Here is a 25,971-nt window from a genome sequence, read left to right on the forward strand (position 1 = left end):
GCTGTATTATTTTCCCATCAATTTCGATTTTACATCCTAGTGGGTATTTAGATGTTGTCATACATTTCGTTTTTTCTGCTGATATTATCATGTTGTATTTCTTTGCTGTTGTATTGAAGATGTGTGTTAATCTTTGGAGATCGTCTTCTGTCTCTGCGATTATTGCGACGTCGTCTGCATAACATAATATTTGGATTTCTTTATTCCCCATTCTGTAACCATGACCTTTACGTACTGCTTCTATTATTTCGTCCATTATTATATTAAAGAGTAGTGGGCTTAATGAGTCACCTTGTCTGACACCGCTTTGCACTGGTATAAACTGCGTTAGCTTTCCATTTACCTTTGCCTGTATACGATTATGAAAATAGATGTTTTCGATAGTTTGTATAATATTGATTGGTATGTTTCTTCTATACAGTAAATGTAAGACGTCTTCGACTTGAATGCGATCGAAAGCCTTTGTGAGGTCTATAAAACATAGATATGCTGGTTTATTGTACTCATGTGATTTGTCTCAGTACAAATACGACGTCTACACAGGATCTTCCGGATCTGAATCCTTGTTGTTCATCTGCTAAAGTTGTTAGTTTATTGATTTTGTTGGTTAGGACTTTTGTGGTTAACTTAAGTGCGGTGTTCAGTAGATTTATACCTCTATAATTATTGGGGTCTTCTTTGTCTCCTTTCTTGAACATTGGTATCATTATGCTGTTTCTCCATGTGTCTGGTATCTTGCAGTGCAATATTAGTTTTTGTATAAGTTTTGTCATCTCTAGGGTTATACTTTCTCCTCCGTATTTTAGAAGCTCGTTGGTTATTCCGTCTGGTCCTGGTGACTTTCTGTTTTTGAGCGAATTTATGGCTATCTCTACTTCCTGAAAACTGATTTCTATTTCGTGTCTTAATTCAGGTAGGTTATTATTTTGATTATTATTTTCCTTTCCTTTGAACAGTTCCGTCAAGTATCTTTCCCATTCGTTTGCTGGTATGTTATTGTATTCCTTCAATTCTGCCATTTCTTTCCGTTGGATTCTTATGAATCTCCATATTTGTTTTTCCAACCCTTATTTGTTTTTCCAACCCTTCGTCGAAATTCCAGTTGCAGGATTTCTGTATTTACCGGTGATAGGTATTTAGTTTTCTTTAGGTTTATTTCCATCCCGAAGGTTTCATGCTACCTCGCTAAATCATTATATTATATATAGTTAAGTGTTTCTTACCTGTTCTCAGGGAGACAACCAGCTCCTAGCGCGAGCTAACGCTTCTTTCTCAATGTGTTCTACAAAAAAAACATATTTAAAACATTGTTTATTTATTGCGGTTTTCGTGTTTTCTTACCCATTTTTGCACAAACACTTTAGACGTAGTATAGAATACAAATAAAAAACCTATAATGTTACAAAAGCTTATCAATATATTATACGGCGTATCCCTTTTATAGATGGAGCAGCTATGCACACTGCAAAAAGTTGTTTATGTGAAGGTGTGCTTATTCTGTGGTAAACCCTTTGTCAAAGTGGAGCAGCATCTCAAACAACACCTCACATGTCCTAGATGCAAAAAAACATATAAGACTGTTAAAGGGAGATTGAATCATGTATGTAAACATTAACCTGTCTTTAGTATCAGTAAGCAAGTGCAAGGTCACGGCTAAAAAACGAGATCAAGCTATGTAAAAGTAGAAATACATATATTTGTATTAACGCTACAGCCTTATTGTATTACCTAGTGTTTTTCGTTATTTTAGAAAAATGGTCACAAAACATCTGTTATATCCAGTACTCATCCAACGTTTGAAGTCTTTTGATGAGTGGTTACCAACCCACCCTATAAAACCAATAGTACTAGCTGTATGTGGCTATTCTTATACGGGGGTAAACGATAAAGTCTTGTGTGCTGCTTGTGATGTAGTTGTTAATAATTGGCGGGTAGGTGACATACCTTTAGATAAACATAAAGACGATTGTTGTTTTCTTGCTGCATATAAGCAAGCTCAAAGATTAAGGGATGTTCAAACACGGTTAGACACTTTTCCGTATCGGTGTACCTTAGTTGAACAGCACGCCGAGTTTGGTTATTTTTATGAAGATAAGGAAGTATACTTTTAAACGAATAAGGATATTTCTTTAAATAGTGTTAGAATAGACACTTTTAAGAACAAACCAGGCGAACGTTCACCTCTGCGTGTTCAAATCGATATCAGATCTGCCGAGAAAGGCATTATATACACAGGGCCTCTTTTTCGAACGATAAGTAGCAAATACTGTGTAATAGTTGATGTATACATGAACGAGGACCATGAAACAAATGTTGTAGCAGACACAAGTGGAGTACAAACAAACGCTGCAAACAAGATGATAGATCAGCGTCTTATTTGTAAAATCTGTTTACTTAAGGAAATTAACACGGTTAATCTGCCATGTCGACACGCTACATTTTGTCGAGAATGTTCTCACTTACCCAGAACCACATGTTGTCTATGTAGAAAGCCCATAGAATATATAGCAATGCTGTAGGATCAGTGTTATATGACTCTTCTTTTCGTTATCAATTCTTCTTTTCGTCTGTCAACTCTTCTTGTCATTAAACGGCAACGGTCATCAGTCATTTCTTCTTGTACGCAACGTGAAGATAGTGTCAATTCTTCTCCTTTCTTTCATCTCTCTTCTCTAAGGGGGGGGTCCCATATATCACAGTTTCTGAGTTTTGCTAAAAACTATAAGCTTTTGTTGTTTCAGATGGTTCGTGCAACCGAGACGGTTCTACACACTATGAAACAGCTGTTATGCGCAAATTGTAGAACATATAAAATATGTATGGGACAACCCTGTACGTATAATCTTGCAAATTTTCGGTGCCATTTTTGTCGAACGGGCGATGAAGGTTTGAATCATTTTAAAAAATACACAGCACGGGGTAATAAACGTTCCACAACGTCAGCTAAAAAACCTCCAATGCTTTAGCATACACAACTATCTCTCTCTCTCTCTCTCTCTCTATCTTTCTATCTCTCTATCTCTCTATCTCTCTATCTTTCTATCTCTCTATCTCTCTATCTCTCTTCTCTTCTCTAAGGGGTTTCGCATATATCACAGTTTCTGAGTTTTGTTAAAAACTATAGGCCTTTGTTGTTTCAGATGTGTCGGTCTGCCATGAAAATGCTCCACCATACGAATGTGTTATTGTGCAGAACTTGTGGCAAATATAAAGTATGTGTAAGTCAACCCTGTACAAATAATCTTGCAAATTTTCGGTGCCATGTAAGACCTGTGTTCTTCTTTTTCTTTGACTCTCTCACTTCTTCTTCCGTGACTCTCGCACTTCTTCTTCTTCTTCGTTCTTCTTCTTCTACCTCCACGTCATCTTTCTTCTTCTTCTACTTCCACGTCATCTTCTTCTTCTTCTTTGACTCTCTCACTTATGTCACGTCTTTTCGAGTCAAACGGCACGTCCTACGTCAAATGTCACGTCAATCAGGTCACGTCCTCACGTCCTACGTCAAATGGCACGTCAGATGTTGGTAATATGTTGTGTGTGTTTCGAAAAAGCAGTCAAAAGGTTTTTAGCATTTAGAAGCATATCTCTCACAAATTCAACCTAACAATACAGACACTGATAAAGGTTCGTTGTGTGTTTGTTTCCTGTGCTCTCTTCTGGGCTGTTTTTTGTAAGAAGGTTTTTTTAATTTTAGTAAAAATGACCCCTTCATATCTGGAATATCCTTTAATCATCCAGCGTTTGAAGTCTTTTGATGAGTGGATACCAACCCATCCTATAAAACCAATAGTACTAGCTGTTGCTGGTTTTTATTATACTGGTAAAAATGATAAAGTCTTGTGTGCTATCTGCGGGGTAGTTGTCAATAATTGGTCTGTGGGTGACATACCTTTATATAAACATAAAGAGTGTTGCCTGTTTCTGGTTGCCTATAAAAAAGCACAAAAACTACTAGCAGTCGATGAACGCCTAAAAACGTTTCCCCCCCCGTTACAAAACAGCTAAAAAGCTTGCATCCTGTGGTTTTTACTACACAAAAGAAGAAGGGCTACGTTATATAACTAATAAGGATATCACTACATACAGTGCTAGATTAGATACATTCCTACAGCAACCCGGACCATCTAAACCTCTACGACTTGCCAATATTAAAAGAGCTGCAGAGTTTGGTTATATACAAGCATATGTAGGCTCGGATAGTCGTGTGATAAAAACAGATATTTGTTTAATCATAGATGTTACTGTAAAAGAAGACATTGCTGTGAATAACGAGGATATTCAAAATGGACGTCTTATTTGTAAAATTTGCTTCAATAACGAAATTAATACAGTGTCGTTGCCCTGTGGCCATGCGGCGAAGTGCTTAGACTGTTCTGCTTTAGTTCAAGAGACTTGTTGTATATGTAGAGCACCTATTGCTTTCACAACAAGACTTTATATTTAATGTTATACGAACGTTGGCGTGGTTGCTTTCAGATATTGACACCTGTGCTGTATACTGTCATAACAACCAGAACCCACACCCCCACACCAATCAGACATTTTCTTTTTTTTATTAAAACATTTTTAAGTCGAATCTATTAGAAAATCAATACAAGAACCTATTGTTTTTCTAGTAACATGGCCTGTACTATATAACGCTTTTGAATCATCGACATGTAAGAATGTATGATGCGTATTTACATACTTACTCATTCACTACAAAAACCGCACACAATGGCACAGAGGACTTGATCAATACTTTAAATAGTTGTTTAGAAGCTGTAAAACTAAAATCAAACTATGTAAGAGGTGATAAAATTAGAATTATTGCTAGTAACCCTCACTTTAATCAACCACTTTCCACAAACACGTCTACTAATACTACGTTTGTTACTTACAAGTACTGAAATTACCTAGAGGCAATGGTCGTAACCGTATCTTAAATTTGTCGAGAAACGTTCCAATAATATTCTGCTTTTATCACCTAGCCTATTTATTTATCGTTTTTTTTTTGTTCTTGTAGATAATGACCGGAAGGCCTGCTCGTGTGTGTGGATTGTTGTTGTACAAACCAGTCGTCTGTGTCTGGAGACGAATGTTGGGATGACGAGTGGTATGAATCACCCCTGCCACACATCAAACGACGATACATGTATCTACACCTGACGAGCTGTGGGGTTGATTCAGACCACTCGTCGCCGACCCAACCCTCGTCTACAGACACTGACAACATGTTTGTACACCAACAGTTGAGTGTCTCAGTAGACGAGTGTTGGGACAATGAAGTATATGAGTCTCCATTATCTCATATTAAAACAGCAGCATCATTTAAAAATATTATTAGGGAGCAACCACCGAAAATGTCGAAAACGCAAAAAACAAAATTTCGACAGGCGGAACGTGAGCGTCACCGACTATTGTTTTTTAAATGATGCTCTTGTTTATGTGTGGGTAACAGTTAGGCTAAGTTATTTTTCTTGTTTTGCTGTTTTAGTTTTACCCTTATTCTCTAGTTTTTAGGTTTTTTCGTGTTAGGTTAGTTTTTGTGTTAAGTTTTGTTGTTAAAGTCAGGCTGGTTTTTGTGTTAAGTTTTGTTGTTAAAGTTAGGTTAGTTTTGTGTTAAAAGTTAGTCTATAGTTTGGCTTTTTATTTTTGTCTTTGTAGTTTTTAGGTGTTAGGTTTTATTTTCTAGTTTTTTAGGGTTTTTCATGTTAAGTTGCTGTGTTATAAGAATATACTTTTTTCCTCATTCTTTTGTTTTTTTAATTGCCTACACACCTCTCTCTCTCACTATGATATTTACGACCTTCTTATTTTATCCATTATGCTCTTGAACGTTTTGTGCTGTTACTTAAACATTTCTCACACTTATTTTAGAACACAGCTATGTGTAGTGAGTATTGTATTGAAGACTACGAAGTATTGCTGGATGATCTCGAAATATTAAAAATGGCTAGTGAGTTAGAAGCACGCATATTACTCGAGTTGCAACTACACTGTAATGAAACATGTAATATTGTATTTTGCAGTACCTGTAACAACTATCTTCAGGGTACGAATAAACCCGTCGCTTGTTTTTGTATTACATGTAACGAAATAAAAATATTTGTACCCTACGAACGTTGTTTGTATGCATACAGCGTCCTCAGTATTTCCTCTTAACGAATAATTCTCCTTATTCCTTGTATCATTACTTCTGATCAATCTGTTGGTTTACATAGCACCACTTTTGATATACACATTATAACAACTACTTAATATCAGTTGTTATTTTTTTATACAGTAATATACTTTTACACTCTATTTAGTTTTATTTTTGTGGATTTTGTCCCCCTATCTAGGGTTTTGCTCTAAAACAGTACATTTGTTAGAAGCCGATTATAACAAACATCGACCTCTGTTATCAAATACCGTTTATAAAGGAGCGCAGAATACCAGAATACCTAGGCGGCCTTCGCAATAGGCTATTCGAAGGCCCGCCAAATCTATTAGCCAATGGCTACCTTCCGGGAGGGCGTCTACGTAGAACCATATAACCTGTAACATATTTTTTAGACTCTTGTTTGAATATTGACTATTGTGTTATTTCTCATTGGTCGGTGGTTGGGGCTAAGTTCTCGTTGGGCGCTGGGATGGACTTTGGTCTCATTGGTCCATGGCCGCTGCTGTGGGTGGGCGAGGCTTCGTTCTCATTGGTCGGTGCCTGATCATTGGTCGGTGGTTGGGGCTAAGTTCTCGTTGGGCGCTGGGATGGACTTTGGTCTCATTGGTCCATGGCCGCTGCTGTGGGTGGGCGAGGCTTCGTTCTCATTGGTCGGTGCCTGATCATTGGTCGGTGGTTGGGGCTACGTTCTCATTGGGCGCTGGGATGGACTTTGGTCTCATTGGTCCATGGGTGCTGCTGGGGGTGGGCGAGGCTTCCTTCTCATTGGTCGGTGGGCGGGGCTAATTGCTCATTGGCCCGGCGGGCGTGGCTTTGGTCGATGGGCGTGGCTTGCGGTGGGCGTGGCTTGCGGTGGGCGTGGCTTTGTGGTGGGCGTGGCTTTGTGGTGGGCGTGGCGTGGGCGTGGCTTGGGCGTGGCAAATAAAAATTTCCCCACGCTGTCAAAATTTTCCCACGCCCAACCGGCCCATACTCTGCTTTCAACTCATTAGAGAAACCATCAACTTTAGCACCACAAATTGCAACTTCACCACCATTAAGAGCATGCTGTACGTTAGAGAACTGACTTAACCATTTTATCGAAGCCAGGCTATACGTCTCCTTTATTTCCTTTTTTACAACACCAATAGTATTCGGTTGCAGATATTTGGATCTATATATATATAGCCATGCAAACACTGGCAATAGTCAGATATTGGAATGGGTCTATGTTAGCGATCCCCAAAAATTCCTTGCGAAATTCCAAGCAACCGCGTCTCAGAATATCTACATCTGAATCACAGTAAGCATGTAGATCCCTTTGTAAATTAAACTCATCATTTTTATGTGTCTCATGCCATTTTAAAAATTCATCTCTTTGTTGGGGTTTCATTGTGTTTGGCCCATAGTACTTAACAGCTGGTAAACACCCTTTATAATCTTGGTTAACAGGAGTATTGAAAAAGTGGGGAAAATACCCTTTTTTAGCCTCTTTTAGACCAAACGTTTTAGGAAAATTTGCAAGAGGACCACTCACGGAATTAGAGCTGTCTATTATTTTCAATTTAATAGTCGGTACTTCTAAGAGCATCAATTTTGTCCCATTATATATTGTGTACGGCTTTATCGTATTTGCCACACAGTACTTCAAAATAAAACACGAGTCGTAGCACTTAGCATTGTGCGCTATTGCGGTATAATTTCTATGTTTCTCAGAAATTAACCATTTACAGAACTCTTCGTTATCTCTAAAACTAAATTTCTTTCCTTCAAAATCATGGGCAATTATCAAATTTGGAACGTGTATACCTGTGTCTTGCATTGCCTCGTAGTCGAAGAATAAATATTTGTCTCTATACGAGCAACGCCTTATTGGTTCGCCTGATAAACCATTGCATAAGCAGGGTTTTGTGCATGTAACTGCTGTTTTATAATGCTTCCGACAACCCATATTTTCTTCATTACTACTACTATTACATACACACGGTACGCCACAAAATCCTCCTTTGGCAGGTTCCTTTACCATGTAGCACTGATGCGTAGATAATTCTACAAACTGGTTACAGTTTCTGCACATAGAGTAACCACACACATGTTCCTTGGCTCTTTTGCATAATTTGTTGCAACTTGTACATTTAAATATTTCGTTGCACATTGCTGCGTGACTAAGCAAACACTCTGCGTTATAACAGAAACGATTGCATTTTTCACACAGCACTGTATTTTTCGTAGCCAAGTCATGCTCATGATTTTTGCAAATTGTACAAAGAGGTGCTTTCTTGCACTTATGTTTGTTCTTACCCTGATAAGGGGTGTCGCAATTGGTACAATAAAAACGGCTGCCGTACAAGCCTTTCAAGCTGTTAATCACGTCAAAGTGATTGCCGTTTTTATATAAATATAATTTGACTGGTCTTTCCACGCCCTCGTATATTATAGTGTTAAAATTTTCGGCACATACAATTTTTATCTGCACATCCAACAAATCCCCCGCATTCTTAAAATCATCCAAGGTAAAACCATCTGTATAGGTACCCCCTAATAAGGTGCACAGTTTTTCTGCCAAAACAGTCTGCAATTTTCGTCCATCACGTATGTTCTTAGTAATCCCTTTGTTCAATTTGTGCCCCAAAATTTCATGAGTATGGTATGTAAGAGCTGTTACAATCGCTCTTGCGCCACAAAGCGTATCATTGTTTTTAATTTGGGTAATGCTTTTTTTGGTGACCCGGTCCTCTGACAAATTTATCATTCTACGACGACCGCTACCCCTAGGCATCTTAAAAAGCTGAATATCGAATTTTGTGTCTGCTAAACGGACAGTATCGTTGGACGTTAATATATTTTCAAGTTGTTGCAATAAATCTTCCATATTGGCATCGGTAGTCACTTTCGTTGATATAGGGTGATTGAAGTTGTCATTTCGGGCAATTATACGTACTTTGTCCCCATTTTTGTAGCCGCCCTGCTTTTTTGCACCAATCAAAGCATCCTCCAGCAGGTTTTTTAAATTCTCTTGGTCGTTGCTAAGGGAACCCCCTGTATATTGATCGCAAGAGAGCTGAAAACTATGCAGGTACGCGCAAAAGGTGGTTATGAACTTAGGCTTTACAAATTTTAATGACCAATTTTGAACCATTTCAAAAATTATCAGCAAACTAAAATTTCTCAAGAAATGTGTACAAATTCAAAATTGAAAATTTAATACCTATTTTTCAAAAATTCAAAATAAAAACTGAAAACTTACAGTAAAAGCTGATAAGAGAGCGAGAGATCAGATAAGACCACACGTCTAAACGCTAGGAATATCTGAAACAGAATGACGAAAATAATATAATGTTGGTTATTAAATATATTTTATTCGGACGGAAAACTGAATGGTATTATGTTATGTTCAAAAGGCGTCTGAAATGTGTGGATTTGTTCTTGTTCTTCCATAAGAACCAATGTAAGGTGCTGCATGTAAGACATTTATTGAATTTGGTTCCATTTTTCCCCTATTTATGCTACAAGAGATACAAGGAAGTGTCAATACTACCAACATATTACTGACACAGTAAGTACTATATACAGTGTACAATAAGTATAAATACCAATTTTTAGATGTGAACACCTAAAATTCTTCATTACTCCCCACCACTTTTACTAACAGCAGTACCTCCGAAGTACAGAGGGGTACCTGAGACGTACAGACGTCATCAAAGACACGCTAACAGAAGACACAGCCGGTACCTGAGACGTACAGACGTCATCAGAGACACGTTAACGGAAGGCACAGACGAACACAGAGACATACAGACGTCAGCAGAGACACGCTAACAGAAGGCACAGACGTCATCAGATACACGCTAACAGAGGGTAACAGAGGATAGCAGAGACGTACAGACGCCATCAGATACACGCTAACAGAGGGTAGTAGAGACGTACAGACGTCATCAGAGACACGCTAACAGAGGGTAACAGAGGATAGCAGAGACGTACAGACGCCATCAGAGACACGGCAACAAAAGGCACAGACGACCACAGAGACGTACAGAGATACAGAAGTGTCAAGATACAAAAGACATGCATATGCAAGGTTCAAAGAAAAACCGTGTTGATGTTCCCACAAGAACTGCTGCAATAGGGGAACGTGATATAGCAAAGAAGCAGATACTTGACGAACTGGAAGAGATATGGTTTCTATATAGCGAACATTGTGACCCGAACATGCTTGTGAAAGGCCTTGAAATTCTTTCAAAAGCCGACGCTTTAACCGGAAAAGAAGCAGCTGAAATTATAGAAGAACTGAGGTACCTAGATATTATTGACTAATTACAGACACATACTTTAAGAAAACAAGAAATTTTAGAACAAACTAGAAATTTTATAATTTAAGTTCATCTCAACAGAAAAGACATCCGACCTTCAAGAATAAATATACTAAAGTTCCGTGTTTTATATATATTAATTTTTAACAAATAAAATATTGAATTTATTTAGTGTACCTTTTATTATCTACATACCAATTCATCGGTTAAACACGTCACTACCTTTAAAAGTAGCGATGACATCACCTATCCTAACTGGCTTTAACAGCCTCAACTATAAAAAATATTAGAAGTCACAGGTGTTCATAGAGATTATCGAGGATATTTGAGACATAAATCATCCCATGATAAATTTAATAAAATTATCATACCTTTGTTTAAAAATGAGCAACCACATCATCGAGACCGCTTTGAAAATACACAAAAAAAAAATAAGAAAAACGTCGTAATAGTGATGAGCCATCTGCGCTACAATTTAAACAGCGCACAGACATAGAATATGAGACACCATCGTTTAACCGTTATGCCGTTAGATCTATGGATGAAAATGTTAAAATAAATCATCTAGAACGTCTAGTCTTTAATTATTAACTTGTATTAATAGCTTTAATTATTACAACATACTAGTATGAAAAAAAAAAAAAAAAACGCATAATGTTTCTATATACTAACCCAATGCAGCATTAAGATTGTCAATTGGTAGAAAACTTGCTATTCACACACATAAACAGAGAGAAATAGAAAACAGTAATCCACTATTATTAAAGCAGAGCAGACGGGAAATTCTTTGGACGTAATTATTTTAAAACTACATAGATAAAAGAAACACAAGTACATAGAAGGCCTACACAAAAAAAATGAGGAGGGAGAAATAGAGGTCAAAATTATTAAAGCATAGTAGACGTGAATTTTTTTTTGCACGTAATTATGTTAAAAATACATAAAACAACCACAAAAGTACATAATACTAACACAATAACTTATTTAAAAAATATTTAAAACATGAAACACAAGTACACAATAAATACGCATAAAAAAATGTTTAACAAATGAACAACAAAAATCGCTTACCTTGATCCAATATTTATCACTACACTGCGAACTTACTAGCGAAACGTTCAGCTGCTAACTATAGCTCGGACACAATTGGTTATACACAATTATTACTTTACGCTTGTCAGAAACTCTATGAACTGACTATCCTCCGATTTCTATTTATATAGTAGGTTAATCTGATTAGGCATTAAAATTTACATGTATGTACTTGCAGGATTCTTTGAAACGGCATGTGCATATTATTGCTAGAGTTTGCGGTTTTGATTTCCGTTATTAATGCGTCGTGTAGAATGTGCTGCGTCATAATAATGAAATCGTATACTAAAAAATATAATTGATGCTTTTTTTTTTGCGGTCATTGCCATACATTCTTGCTAATCTTACACGACTCATTAAAATGCAATATTAGACATGTGAATATTATTTCTATAAGTTGCAGTTTTAATTTCCGTTATTGAAATTTGCAAGGTGTTTCTGACGATGTTGCAAAAATATAATCGTTGCTTTTTTGCGGTCATTGCCCTACATTCTTACTATTGCGATATTATGTTACAGGTGTAATATGATACTGTTTCCGCTGGCACATTCGTTTTGTGTGACTAATGAAATTCTATTTAATACTAGTATTAGATGTGAATTTTATGAATAATGAACTAGTATTTAATTTCTTCTTCTTCTTTGTGTCAAGCCATCTGTCAATTCTTCTTCTTTTCAGTTTGTCATGTTGTTGCCAATTCTTCCTCTTCTTTTAGTTTGTCACGTGTACTTCTTCTTCTTCTTCTTTTCGTTTGTCATGTTATTGTCAATTCTTCTTCTTCTTTTCGTTTGTCAATTCTTCTTCTTCTTTTCGTTTGTCATGTTATTGTCAATTCTTCTTCTTTTCGATTTTTCAATTATTCGTCATTTTGTTGAGCCATTGTCATTTCTTCTTCTTTTTGTTTGTCATGTTGCTGTCAATTCTTCTTCTTCTTTTCGTCTGTGTTGTTTGTCAATTCTTCTTCTTTCCGGTTTGCCACTTCTTCATTGTGTTGAGCCATTGTCACTTCTTCTTCTTTTCGTTTGTCATGCGGTTGTCAATTCTTCTTCTTTTCGTTTGTAACGTCAACTCCTTCTTTACGATTTGTCAATTCTTCTTCATTGTGTTGAGCTATTGTCTCTTCTTCTTTTCGTTTGTCACGTCAATTTCCTCTTCTTAGTGGTCTGTCAATTCTTGTTCATTGTGATAATTCTTCTTCTTTTTTAAAATTTGTCACGTCAACTTCCTCTTTACGATCTGTCACTTCTTCATTGTGTCGAGCCTTCTTCTTTTTTTTTTCGTTTGTCAATTCTTCGTCTTCTTTTCGTTTATGTTGTTGTCAATTCTTCTTCTTCTTTTCGATTTGTCAATTATTCTTCATTCTCTTGAACTATTGGCACTTCTTCTTCTTTTCGTTTGTCATGCTGTTGTCAATTCTTCTTTTTCTTTTCATTTGTCATGTTGGTGTCAATTCTTCTTCTTTTCGTTTGTAACGTCAACTTCTTTACGATTTGTCAATTATTCTTCATTGTGTTGAGCTATTGTCACTTCTTCTTTTCGTTTGTCACGTCAATTTCCTCTTCTTAACGGCCTGTCCTTGTTCATTGTGTCAATATATACATTATAAACATGATCAGGGGAAATTGTTGCCTGATGGCTGTGGAAGAACCGTCTATGACCAACATATATATCCTGATCGAAGATGGTCAATATCAACCTTTAAAAACATAATATTACACACTTGCCGTAGATAAAATAGAGTATGCAGCTCACAATACATCAGTAATTTTCATACAAATGATAGGCATATACAGAATAATAGTGGTGCACGTTAAGTGGAGACCTATGTATAGTAGTGAACGTTCATATAAGATCCATGTTGAGCAGTAATCGTTCAGCTGCTATTTTTATCGAATAAGATACGTTTTTATTGTCTGGCCATACTGTAAGACTGTTTCATGCTCATTAATTAAATCACAAAAAGAATATTGTATATTGCCTTTTAATATTATAGTGGATGTTTGTTAGTTTGGTCATACTGTAAGAATTCGCTGGTTAATACCCATAATTACATAGGAATATTGTAGGTCATCTGTGTGTATCTGTGTGAGAGACGAGAGCCGTGTAGGTACCTATACTTAGACACGTTCGGTGGTTTGGTCATAATGTGAGGATGACCTGCGGTATGATGTGTTTGATTTTTCATCTATTCGCAATAGGTTTTCAAGCGATATCTTGCATGTACATTGAGCTGCTTAGAAGATTAATAACCCTTTGTCCTGTTATAGCAGCTTCTCCTTCTGCATATACAGTAATACCTATGTGTAGGTACCTACATGCTTTTGTGTTTTGTATAAATGTACCTATTTACGAATGTTTCTTCTAAAATTTAGGAATATATTAATTTTATAATACATTTAAGTATGTAGTAATTTTCTTTACAATTTTTACCTATCTATTTGCTTTTTTTTATACCTTATATTACCAGTGTCTAGCAAGCGTTTGCGTGGGTTAGCGGAATGTGTATCTAGTAACGGATGCCCTAGTACTTGGTTCAATTCCCCCTTAAGGAAATATTTTTTGTTTAATATTATTGGTTATTAACATACTTGACTATTATAAGGACTTAATAATTAATCGGAGTTGTGGCCCAATAACGTCACCCGACAAGTCCCGTCAAGTCACCCCCCTGACGTCATCCGACAAGTCCCGACAAGTTACCCCACTGACGTCACCCACGCCGGAGTCACGCGCTGCATCGACAGCCACGCGCGATGTTGTATCGCTAGGGTTCAAAGGTCAAAGTGTGCTGAAGTGTCTACTCTTCTACTCAAGGACTTAGAGGCCGAAGAGCAAGCCGGTTTCCGCGCTGGCAGATCCACCACTGACCACCTATATTGTGTAACACAGTTAATAGACAAACAAATAGCCTACAATCAAGAACTGCATTTAGTGTACATAGACTTAAAAAAAGCATACGATACTGTACCACAAAGTAAACTTTGGGAAGCGCTCGAAAAAACTAACATCAGTCTGAACCTCAATAAAGTTGTAAAAAATCTATACCAACATAATATAGCAAAAGTTAAGCTAGGCAAGGAAATCTCGTCAGGATTTGAAGTGAATAAGGGTCTTAAACAGGGCTGCTGTCTATCGCCGACACTATTTAAAATATATTTAGAGCAAGTTTTGAAATCCTGGAAAAGGAAATGTAAGAATATGGGTATACCGCTAAATGATGATAACATGCTATACACTCTATGTTTTGCGGCTGATCAGATTCTTATGGCCCAGGATTATCACGATATTGAATATATGACCCGAAAAATCATAGAAGAGTACCGGAACTGGGGTTTAGAAGTGAATACCAAGAAAACGGAATATATGTGCGTTGGAGGTATACAGCAGGATCTAGCGTTGGAAAATGAAATAACTATTAATCACTGTCAGGAATATAAATACTTGGGTCTTACAATTACACAAGATGGAACGTTGGACAAGAATATCCAAGAAAGGTGCACACAAGGAAGGAAAGCTATCGCATTATTGAACAGAATCCTATGGGACCAAAGTATCGCCAAAGAAAATAAACGTAACATCTATAACAGCATTGTTAAGAGCATTATAACATACAGCAGCGAAGTTTGGCCACTTAAAGAAAAATCCGAAAATATGCTCAGAACAACTGAAATGGACTTCTGGAGAAGATCTGCTGGTATATCAGGAATACAAAAAATCAGAAATACAAGAATATTGGAGATAATGGATGTAAAGCATACAATAATGGACGATATAAAAACAAAGCAACTAAGATGGTTTGGCCACGTACAACGTATGGAAGAAGACAGATTACCCAAGCAAGTGCTACGATGGGCACCAAAAGGACGGCGGAAGAGAGGAAGACCTAGGAAAAGCTGGATAGAAGGAATCCATAGGGAAATCGGAGAAAGAGGCTTGAACGAAGACATGTGCTACGATCGAGAGCAATGGCGATTGGGAATCGGAAGACGTCGTAGAACGTTATGAACCGATTATATTTATATACAAGAAAAGAGATATTTGTGTAATTAAAAAAAAACCTTAATAATACCTTCAGGATAATACAAAAGGAGTATGAAACAAAATCAGCCCTTCAATTTCTCCACAGATTTTTTTAAATTAGGAGAAAAAACAACGCTTCCATTCACCCCCGTATTATGCCGTCTAAGCAAAAAATATTTGTTAGCGGAATAATAACAAACGACAGCAATACATGTACCTACAAACTGATGCGAGAATCTTGAAAATCGGAGTACAAATCGCCTAGTGAGAACTATAGTGGCGAAACACGAAAATCGACGTTTTTGAGTTAAGTTCATCAAACGACATCTAAATATGCCCTCCTTTATGTGCAATATCGGCTAACAATTATTTCATTTCCTTATTACTAGAGGGCGCCTACAAGTCTTTATGGTATTGTAAATTTGTCAAATATTTTGATGCATTAACGACGAAAGCACACCAAACTCTATATCAACACTGGCGAATCTGTAATTACGCCGTGCCTGCATGTATTTGAAATATTAGATATTTTATTAAAAATAGTAGTACAATGTGCAATAGTGGCGAATGAGCACTTTTGTCTGTGAGGTCGTTTTTGCTTTTGTGTTTTTTTTATAAAAGTTATTACAGAGAAACTCAGTTTCAATCGTTCTTAGGTACTTAAAAATAGCAAATCAAGAAAGCGTCTATCCACTTTGGATCAGTATTGTTTAATTCCACACTATCGAGAACCAATATTCATTTCCAAAAAGGAGTCTTAGAAAATAAATCAATTCCTTCTACCCACAATAATTTCTTTAGTAGTTTGAAATACGAAACATACGTGAGTGAAATGATGAATTTAATTTTACTATTCATAGTTCTTTTGTTTACTTTTTATCTTTTATCATGTTTATCGATTTCTTGTTAACAGATATAATGTTAATAATTATTGCTTAAGATCTTATTTTGTTATTTTTCTATTGTACTTTAATTTCATTTTGCGAATAACTGGTGTGTACAATAAAATATTTTTTCTACGATCGTTTAATAACATGCTCATTATTCCCTATTTTTACATAGATAATAGCACACATTACTGTATCCGTGAGTAATAATTCATTACTCACGGGTTGAACTTACTCACGGGTCATTACTCACGGGCTGAAGTTAGACTCAAGTAGCGCATGCCACTTTTAATATTAATCGTATATAAACTACAAATAAAATTACTTAAACTTGTTTATTTAATACAATATTTATTATAAATTATACCAATAATTACCTTCGAAAAATGTTTAACGGAATTTTAACTGTAACAATGTCAGTATATTTTTTACGTTTATATCTTGTTTACTAAAAATTTTGACGTTTATCATTTAATTTAGTGACAGTGACATTAGCGCATTTTGTTTATGTTAATTGGAACTTATAACTAATATTGTGTTTGATTTTCAAGTTATGTATATTGTGTTAAATATGTTATAACATATTATGTATAGTTATATTATTATATTAAATGTAAATATACATTATAACTACCTATATATGAAATACGTCCACCGACAACAGCCATTTCCTATTTATTAGATTCACTGACAGTAGGTACAAATTTAAGCTTATAACTTTTCGGAAACGAATAGAACTTATATTGAGTATTTCTAGTTGTATTTTTACAATAAATAAGAATTTAGTAATAGTAGGCCACCAATTATTCAGCTACGTACTAGGGGTAAATAGCATTTAGGTACTTTTGTAAATTATTATAATTTAAATTTCGAGTAGTTGATAATTAAATTTTTTACTAATTAAAATAAAAAGAGGTCGTAGAAAGAGTATAGTATTCTACTCGCATGTAATGGCTATTACTTACTCTGATGAATTACGACACTCGCCTACGGCTCGTGTCGCAAACTTCATCATCGTGAGTAATAGCCATCATTACATGCTCGTTGAATAATATACTATTATTTGATGCGTCTAATTTATTTTTAAAAGTACTTTTTTTAATTATTTAAGACAGAAACTAAACTGTTGTAGTGTAGTAGTAGTAAAGTATAGTGGCGAAACATCAAATTAAACATGCTCGGTAATGCAATAATGGCGTAACGCAGAAAAAAATCAAAAATAAATACAATGTCCATCTTTTCTTCAAATAAAATTACTACTACTAATTTGTTTAAATGACTAGAAGCATATTATTAGAAAAATTCTGCAAAATGATTACCTATTAGGCAGTTATACTGTTTAGCAATTTCATCAAAACTTCAAATGCGATTATCTCTAAATGTTTATTTTGAAGTTTCGTCACTATGGTTCTCACCAGGCGAAATAATGAAGTTATATATTGTCAAACTTAATAAAAAAATTTGGGTGGCGGAATTTTGTGCCGGTGAGTGTATTTACTTGGGATAAAGCCGTAATCGATTGCAGTAAAAATTACATTTTATATTTATTTTGACGTTTCTAATCCTACTTCGAATATTGTTTTAAAAAAAGAAAAGAATTGAAAAACGTTAAGTAATTGCAACTGCCGCGGTTTATTGGTTCGCACCAAAGGGTACCACCCGTTAAGATAGGCAAAATGCCCTCAATCCCAGAATTCAATAATTTTATTACGTTCTATGCAATTAAAAAATGAGATAACGCGGATTTTTAGCTCGCCACCCCCTTACCCCTCCCCCCACAGCCAAAAAGGTAGATTTTTAGATTTATTTTTTTTAGTTGGGTTGCAATTGATTTAAAAATTTCAAAAAATTCACAAATGTATCTGAGACTTTTAGAAAACATGTAAATTTTTTATGGACCCGTAGGTCGAGTGTACATAACCTCAAAATTTTTTTAACTTTTTAAAGCTTATAACTTTTTCTTGGAGGGGGCTGCAGGTCTAGTTTTCTTTGCATTTTGTGTATTTTATCAAAAGCTATCTCTCTCATTTTTTTCAGATTTTTACGTTAGGTGCGCCATCTTGAAAAATCCGGAAAATTGTTTTTTAGGGGGTTTTTAGGGATATTCTCCATTTTATAGACTGCAACATAGATCAACTCAAGGTTTTGTTAATAGATTATGTATAAGTTAAAATAACTGAGTATTTTAGGACTCTCAAAAATTGGGCAAAACACGATTAAACCCCCCCAAAACCATGTTTTTTAAAGTTATATAAGGGTTTTTGCGGGCAAAACCCCTCCCCCTGCCCTGACAAAAACGTAAATTCTTTTATTTTTTTATTTAGTTAAAGTTTTGTAAGAGCTTTTGCGGGACTAATCATATTTTTTGAGGTCGATACGGCCTGAATGTATGTTTTTATTTTTTTTCGTTCTATGTGATTAAAAAATTAGGACTCACCGCAATTTTAGCCCACTTCCCCTATTACCCCTCCCCCACAGCCAAAAACGTAAATTTTTCGATTTTATTTTTTTTTAAGTTGGCTTTGCAGGTAAATCGCAAATGTTGTTCTAAAGCTATTTCTTTGTGGAATTTTTGTAACCAACTATTCTAAATGGGGAATAAGCCACAATTTAACTAAAAAATGATTTTATTTTCCATCTGTAATGCGTTAGAGAGAATTTGATAATCTGTGACGCACTGAAAAAAGAGTTTGGGGCTATCTATATAGGTAAGTCAGAAAAAGTTAAATTATTAGGTATTTTTAAGATAAGAGTTTTTACCAAGCAACATTTTTGTTTAATTTATTAATATTTCGTATTTTGACAACGACGTCCGTGGTGGACGTCGAAACGTTAATCAAATCATTTTTTAGTTAAATTGTGGCTTATTTCCCATTTAGAATATTTAATATTTATTAAATTATAAATTACAAAATGGACATTTTAATATATCATACTTCTTGTAGTTTTCTGAATCAAAACATTTTGTTCTTTGTTCATTAGTTTGTATTTAGTAGGTATAGCCCTTTTCATGACCATTTTTCAGTGCGTAACAGTTTTTCGATTTCTCTCTAACGCATTAAATTGTATGTGACAGAAAAAAGGCACGTCGGTGATTACAGACATTTATAACATTTCTTCTAGTTATTTTAGTTGTCGATAGATGGCGCCATAATCAAAAAAGAATTGTTTATTAAATAAAATAATAATATTATCAATATAATCTGTACAATTTATAAGACTATACAAATCATAGAAAATACCATTTTATAAATGCAATAGACACAATTGATTTGTTTTTATTCCAAATTGAAAATAAAATGTGACAACTGTCAGATTTAACTAAAATGTCATGTTAGAATAAATTTCATAAATGTGTATTATCACGGACTTAACTTTTTTTCTATAATTTGTGACGCACTGAAAACTGGTCATGAAAAGGAGAATACCCTAATATTACCTTACATTATACATATTAATTATTCAAACATGTGCTTGTACCATCTACATAACCTACATGTATCTCTGCGTATAATGTCATTTTGCTTCACGTTTACTGCCACATAAAACACCATAAAAAGAATGAGGAAAGTATTACCAAAGAATATATAGCTCCGTATAAGTATATTCATAGAGTATTCGGAGAGTTATACTCGTTTGTATTACACTTAACAGTTCTAAAGTGTTCATCGCTGTCTTCGTCTATTACAGGTACAGCATCTGTATTGTCAAAGAGTTTTGCAAGATATTCTGCTGGCTTGATGATTTTTGTAGAATATCTTCCATGCCTTAAATATTATATTATGGCAGCTACATGCGAACAACAGAACAGCCTATGGTTATGTTGCCGTTTGCGCAACTCGCATCTACAAGATATATACAAGACATAGATATCTATCGTTTAATGTTTTCCAAACCATCTACATTTGGCTCATAATGCAAATAGTCCACGATGTATGCTTGTCCCCGTTAGATAAATTATTCCGATTCATTTTTTTACACAAACTTACTTAAAAACAGGTCCTTTAAACAAATTCACAAGGTGCCAGGGTTGTACCACGGTCGGAAAATTGTTTAAACAATTTTTTAAACGAATTCAAAAAATCAATTTTTTCACTTCAGACAAATATGTTTTAGATTCTATGGATCAACCTGAACAAAAAGCTCTCTCGTGATCTTGCTCTAAAATTGACTGTTGTCGAGTTACACGCGATTTAAAATTTGAAAAACGCGAAAATGGCCAGTTTCAAGGCTTAATAACTCGATTAAAAATTATTATTAGGAAGTCAGAAAGTGACCAAATTAAAGTTTAAAGCCCCCCCCCTACAAAAGCCTGACGAAATTTTTGTCATTATTATATTACTTACTATTAATTTTAATAATTAAAAATGAGCGCTAAGCAAGTATTGAGGCGTCCGTCCGCGAGAGAGATGTACAATTCATTGGACGTTTTAAAAAAAAATCGATAAAACAAGTATCGATCGCAGTCAAAAATACGTTTTAAAAAATAAAAAAGGAATTTTGAGGTTACGTGTACACTTGACCTACGAGTCTATAAAAAATAGATATGTTTTGTAGAAGCCTCATAAAATTTTTAAATTAATTGCAACTTAACTAAATAAAAAAAAATAGAAGAATTGACGTTTTTGTGGGGGCAGGGGGAGGGGGTGGTGGGCTAAAAATGCGACGAGTCTTATTTTTTAATCACATATAACGTAAAAAAATGAAAAAAAATATTAAATTTGTATCGATTTAAAAAAATATCATTAAGCCCGCAAAAACCCTTATATAACTTAAAAAAACATGGTTTTGGGGGGGTTTAATCGTTTTTTGCCCAATTTTTGATAGTCCTAAAATACTCAGTTATTTCAAACTATACATAATCTAATAACAAAACCTTGAGTTGATCTATGTTGCAATCTATAAAATGGAGAAAATCCCCAAAAACCCCCTAAAAAAAAGTTTTCCGGATTTTTCAAGATGGCGCACCTAACTGAAAAGTCTGAAAAAAATCAGAGATATAGCTTTTGATAAAATACATAAAATGCAAAAAAAATTGGACCTGCAGCCCCCTCCAAGAAAAAGTTATAAGCTTTAAAAAAGTTAAAAAAAATTTTGAGGTTATGTACACTCGACCTACGGGTCCATAAAAAATGGACATGTTTTGTAAAAGTATCAGATATATGTGTGAATTTTTTGAAATTTTTAGATCAATTGCAACCCAACTAAAAAAAAATAAATCTAAAAATCTACCTTTTTGGCTCTGGGGGGAGGGGTAAGGGGGGTGGCGAGCTAAAAAGCCGCGTTATCTCATTTTTTAATTGCATAGAACGTAAAAAAATTAAAAAAATTGAATTCTGGGAGTGAGGGCATTTTGCCTATCTTAACGGGGGGTACCCTTTGCCAGGAGACTTACCTGGCTACCACAGTTCAGGTAGCTTAGCAATGTTTTGTAGATTTTTAGGAACCCTAGAGAATGAAAGGACACAGATAGATAGGAAAATTCCCATCTAGGTTGATGATGGCTTAATCCCATATAAATATAGTATTTAGCTTAAACGTTCCACAAGAAAACATTTTCGGAACCTCTTCCTTGAAACTGTTTTTAAACCACTTTTTATGTGGTTCTGATTTAACAAATCTGTTTGTATAATTTTTACACTTAACCTTTAACTACACGCGCTGGTGTAATTTGTACGCCAGATATAAGAATTATACTGCAGGTATATTTAAAAATTTAATTTTTGACATTTTTATCAATCTAACATATCACTGGAATGTGCTTTGCAATTGGTTTTAGTCTCATATAATCGGCGTTCTGAGAAGATCGTAATTACCAGTTTATTATTTGCTATTTCCGTGGTGTACAAAATATGGCACGATTGTTGTGATGTAGGTACATCTTTACTAAAATAAACAAAAGTGTTGTTGTTAAGCAAAAAAATTCTTCTAATAATTTATTTAATCTCACTCATATATATTGGCAATTCAGACATATATTATACATTTTAAAGTAGAAGACTTTAAAATGATATTGCCAATATTTATGAGTTGCGTTCCTGGGACGACTTACTGAAAGATAGTTCATTCGATTACATGAAATCAACTCCAACTCAAGAATATCCGTCATAAAAAATTATAGCATGTGATCTGTCTTTAAAAAGACAACCAAATGCAACGACAGTAAAATTCTTGCGTTAGAGACTTCATAGTAAATCACAAGGGAAAACCAGGAAAAACCTTGTGATACTATCCCGACATCGTAAGTATTTAGTCTTACATTAATTTACTCTCAAAAAATAATACCAAATTCTGACTTGTAACATGTTTAAATTATAAATAATATTAATAATACTAGATATATAAGTAATACTAAAATATAAATTATGTACTAGCTCGATTTTTATTGACTTACTAATCTTGGTATTTTCTTTCTATTGACTTCCTCTTTCAGTATGGGTAACCACATCCTACTGCATTCTACCGAGGAATTTGCGACACAATTGGTTTCATTTAGCATAATTAGAGCCGCTTCTTTGATTTTTTCTCTTTTTACTATCTGATTCTTTCAGGACTATACTTGAATCTCTCCACTGAACTCTATGTTCATTATCCCATGCGTGTTGACATATTTGAGATCTCTCAAATTCTCTATTTTTAATATAAGATTGATGTTCACTTATTCTAACGTCTAATGGTCTTGATGTCTCACCTAAATAAAATTGTTCGCATTCACAAGGTATTTTATAAATGCAATTCTTTGTTCTTTCTTGATCATTGTTAGGTTTAGTTTTATTCTATCTAAAACTAAACCTAACAATGATCAAGAAAGAACAAAGAATTGCATTTATAAAATACCTTGTGAATGCGAACAATTTTATTTAGGTGAGACATCAAGACCATTAGACGTTAGAATAAGTGAACATCAATCTTATATTAAAAATAGAGAATTTGAGAGATCTCAAATATGTCAACACGCATGGGATAATGAACATAGAGTTCAGTGGAGAGATTCAAGTATAGTCCTGAAAGAATCAGATAGTAAAAAGAGAAAAATCAAAGAAGCGGCTCTAATTATGCTAAATGAAACCAATTGTGTCGCAAATTCCTCGGTAGAATGCAGTAGGATGTGGTTACCCATACTGAAAGAGGAAGTCAATAGAAAGAAAATACCAAGATTAGTAAGTCAATAAAATCGAGCTAGTACATAATTTATATTTTAGTATTACTTATATATCTAGTATTATTAATATTATTTATAATTTAAACATGTTACAAGTCAGAATTTGGTATTATTTTTTGAGAGTAAATTAATGTAAGACCAAATATTTACGATGTCGGGATAGTATCATAAGGTTTTTCCTGGTTTTCCCTTGTGATTTACTATGAAGTCTCTAACGCGAGAATTTTACTGTCGTTGCATTTGGTTGTCTTTTTAAAGACAGATCACATGCTATAATTTTTTATGACGGATATTCTTGAGTTGGAGTTGATTTCATGTAATCGAATGAACTATCTTTCAGTAAGTCGTCCCAGGAACGCAACTCATAAATATTGGCAATATCATTTTAAAGTCTTCTACTTTAAAATGTATAATATATGTCTGAATTGCCAATATAAATGAGTGAGATTAAATAAATTATTAGAAGAATTTTTTTGCTTAGGTACATCTTTCAATTAGACAAATTTAATTTCAATTAGAAAATATATTTTTCTTTATAAATAATACCTTTTCTTATGTAAAAAATCACATTTCAAGAATTTTTATGAGTAATTTTATTTTTCAATGAATCAGAAAAATAGAGTTAGAAGAAGAAGAATGTCACATAATACAGGTATATGCACCGGTAGAAGGAACAGAGCATAAAAAAACAGAACTATTCTATGATGAGATACAGAAACTTATTGATGAGATACAAGAGGAAAGCAAAAACAGAATTTTACTAGGAGACTGGAATGCACGAATAGGAAATGATGAAAATATGGCATTAGGCTACTTGGGAAGGTATGGAGAAGAGACGATAAATAGAAATGGTAGAAGAATGATAAGTTTCTGCCAAATAAATGACTTGTTGCTACGTAATTCTTTCTGTTATCAACCGAGAAACGAAAAATATACATACGTAGCAGAAGAAAGAAATGTGAGAAGCATAATTGACTACATAGTATATCCTCGAGACGCAGAACTAACGATGCAAAATATAAAAAGTGAGAACGAAGCCGAACTCGGTACCTAACACAGACTAGTGACAGCAGAGATAAACATGAAACTAATGGAAATAATAGAGAGTCCCCAATAAACAAGAATAGCAATACATAAGATGAAAAATTTGGAAATAAGGAAGTTATACAAAAGAAAGGCAGATAAAATACTGAAACAGCATAAAAACAATGAGGAAATATGGAATAATATTTTTTCCATTTTTTCCATCTCTCTTCCATATTATGGAAGAGAGATGGAAAAAATTGAGAGACACGTTGTGGAACACTGCAAAACAAATATGTGGGATAAGAAAGAATGGGAAGAATAACAAAAGAGCTGGATGGTGGAATAAGGAAATAAAGCAAGCTGTAGAAAAGAAGAAAGAAATGTGGAAGCTATACATAATCACAAATGAAGAGCAAGACAGAGGCGAATACAGAAGACAGAGAAATATAGTGAAAGAACTAGTAAAAGATGCGAAGAAGAAGAGCTGGAAGGAATTCGGTGAAGAATTGAAAGAAGGTTTTGGGAATAACAATAAACAGATTTGGAATAAAATAAGAAAATAAGAAGCATGAAAGGAACAAAAAGAAAACAAATAAGGGGAATTAGATATGAGCGAAATGAATTGAAAACAAACATACAAGACATAATAACCATATGGAATAAGCACTTTAAAGAAAAATTCGAGGCAAGTATCCAACAAAATGAGGAGAGAGGACAGCAGGCAAGAGAAGTGGATAGATACAATCGACTAGACGAAATTCATATCAAAAATATTGAAGAAGGATTGGCAAGAATAAAGATTGGAAAAGCGGGAGGTGCCGATGACATAGATCCGGAGATGATGAAGTACGTGGGAGAACGAGGCAAGCTTTGGCTACTGAAAATTGATTGATACCAATACACAAGAAAGGAGATGAAGTGAAATGTGATAACTATAGGCCTATATGCTTATCATCAGTGGCATATAAAGTCTACACCGAGATAATAGAAAGAAAACTCAGGAAAGAACTGGAAGGAAAACTAGAAGAAGAACAAGCGGCTTTTAGGAAGGAAAGAGGAACAACAGATAATATATACATACTGAGAAATATAATTGAAAGGAAAAACGAAATAAGAGAAGACTTATATATTACCTTTATAGATATTAAAGCTGCTTTTGATTCTATAAATAGAGAAGTAATATGGTCAGTAATGAAAGATCTGCAAATCCCGCAAAAGATACTAAGCGTGGTAAAAAGTACATATAGAAACGTACTTGCTAAAGTACAAATAAACGGAAACAGATCGCCAATAATAAACATAAGGAAAGGAATATAACAAGGGGACAGTCTCAGCCCAGTTTTGTTTAT

At 34.6% G+C, this 25,971-nt stretch overlaps 1 protein-coding gene across 1 annotated transcript; it reads left to right on the forward strand.

The window, feature by feature from the left end:
* Nucleotides 1–1,598: 1,598 nt before the first annotated feature.
* On the forward strand, nucleotides 1,599–4,444 carry LOC126883761 (baculoviral IAP repeat-containing protein 3-like). The gene is made up of 3 exons (XM_050649425.1): nucleotides 1,599–1,675; nucleotides 1,751–2,023; nucleotides 4,087–4,444. The coding sequence occupies exons 1-3, from the start codon at nucleotides 1,599–1,601 to the stop codon at nucleotides 4,442–4,444; spliced, it is 708 nt and encodes a 235-aa protein (XP_050505382.1).
* The last annotated feature ends 21,527 nt before the right edge of the window (nucleotides 4,445–25,971 follow it).

The sequence above is a fragment of the Diabrotica virgifera genome, chromosome 4 (assembly GCF_917563875.1).
Source record: "Diabrotica virgifera virgifera chromosome 4, PGI_DIABVI_V3a".
Taxonomy (NCBI): Eukaryota; Metazoa; Arthropoda; class Insecta; order Coleoptera; family Chrysomelidae; genus Diabrotica; species Diabrotica virgifera.

Bases quoted from the DNA above. Each gene is read 5' to 3' on its own strand.
- LOC126883761 (XM_050649425.1), top strand. From the start codon at position 1,599: ATGTATGTAAACATTAACCTGTCTTTAGTATCAGTAAGCAAGTGCAAG. The intron at 1,676-1,750 runs GTAAAAGTAGAA...TCGTTATTTTAG, and splicing joins AAAAAACGAGATCAAGCTAT to AAAAATGGTCACAAAACATC. The intron at 2,024-4,086 runs GTTAGACACTTT...CACTACATACAG, and splicing joins TTAAGGGATGTTCAAACACG to TGCTAGATTAGATACATTCC.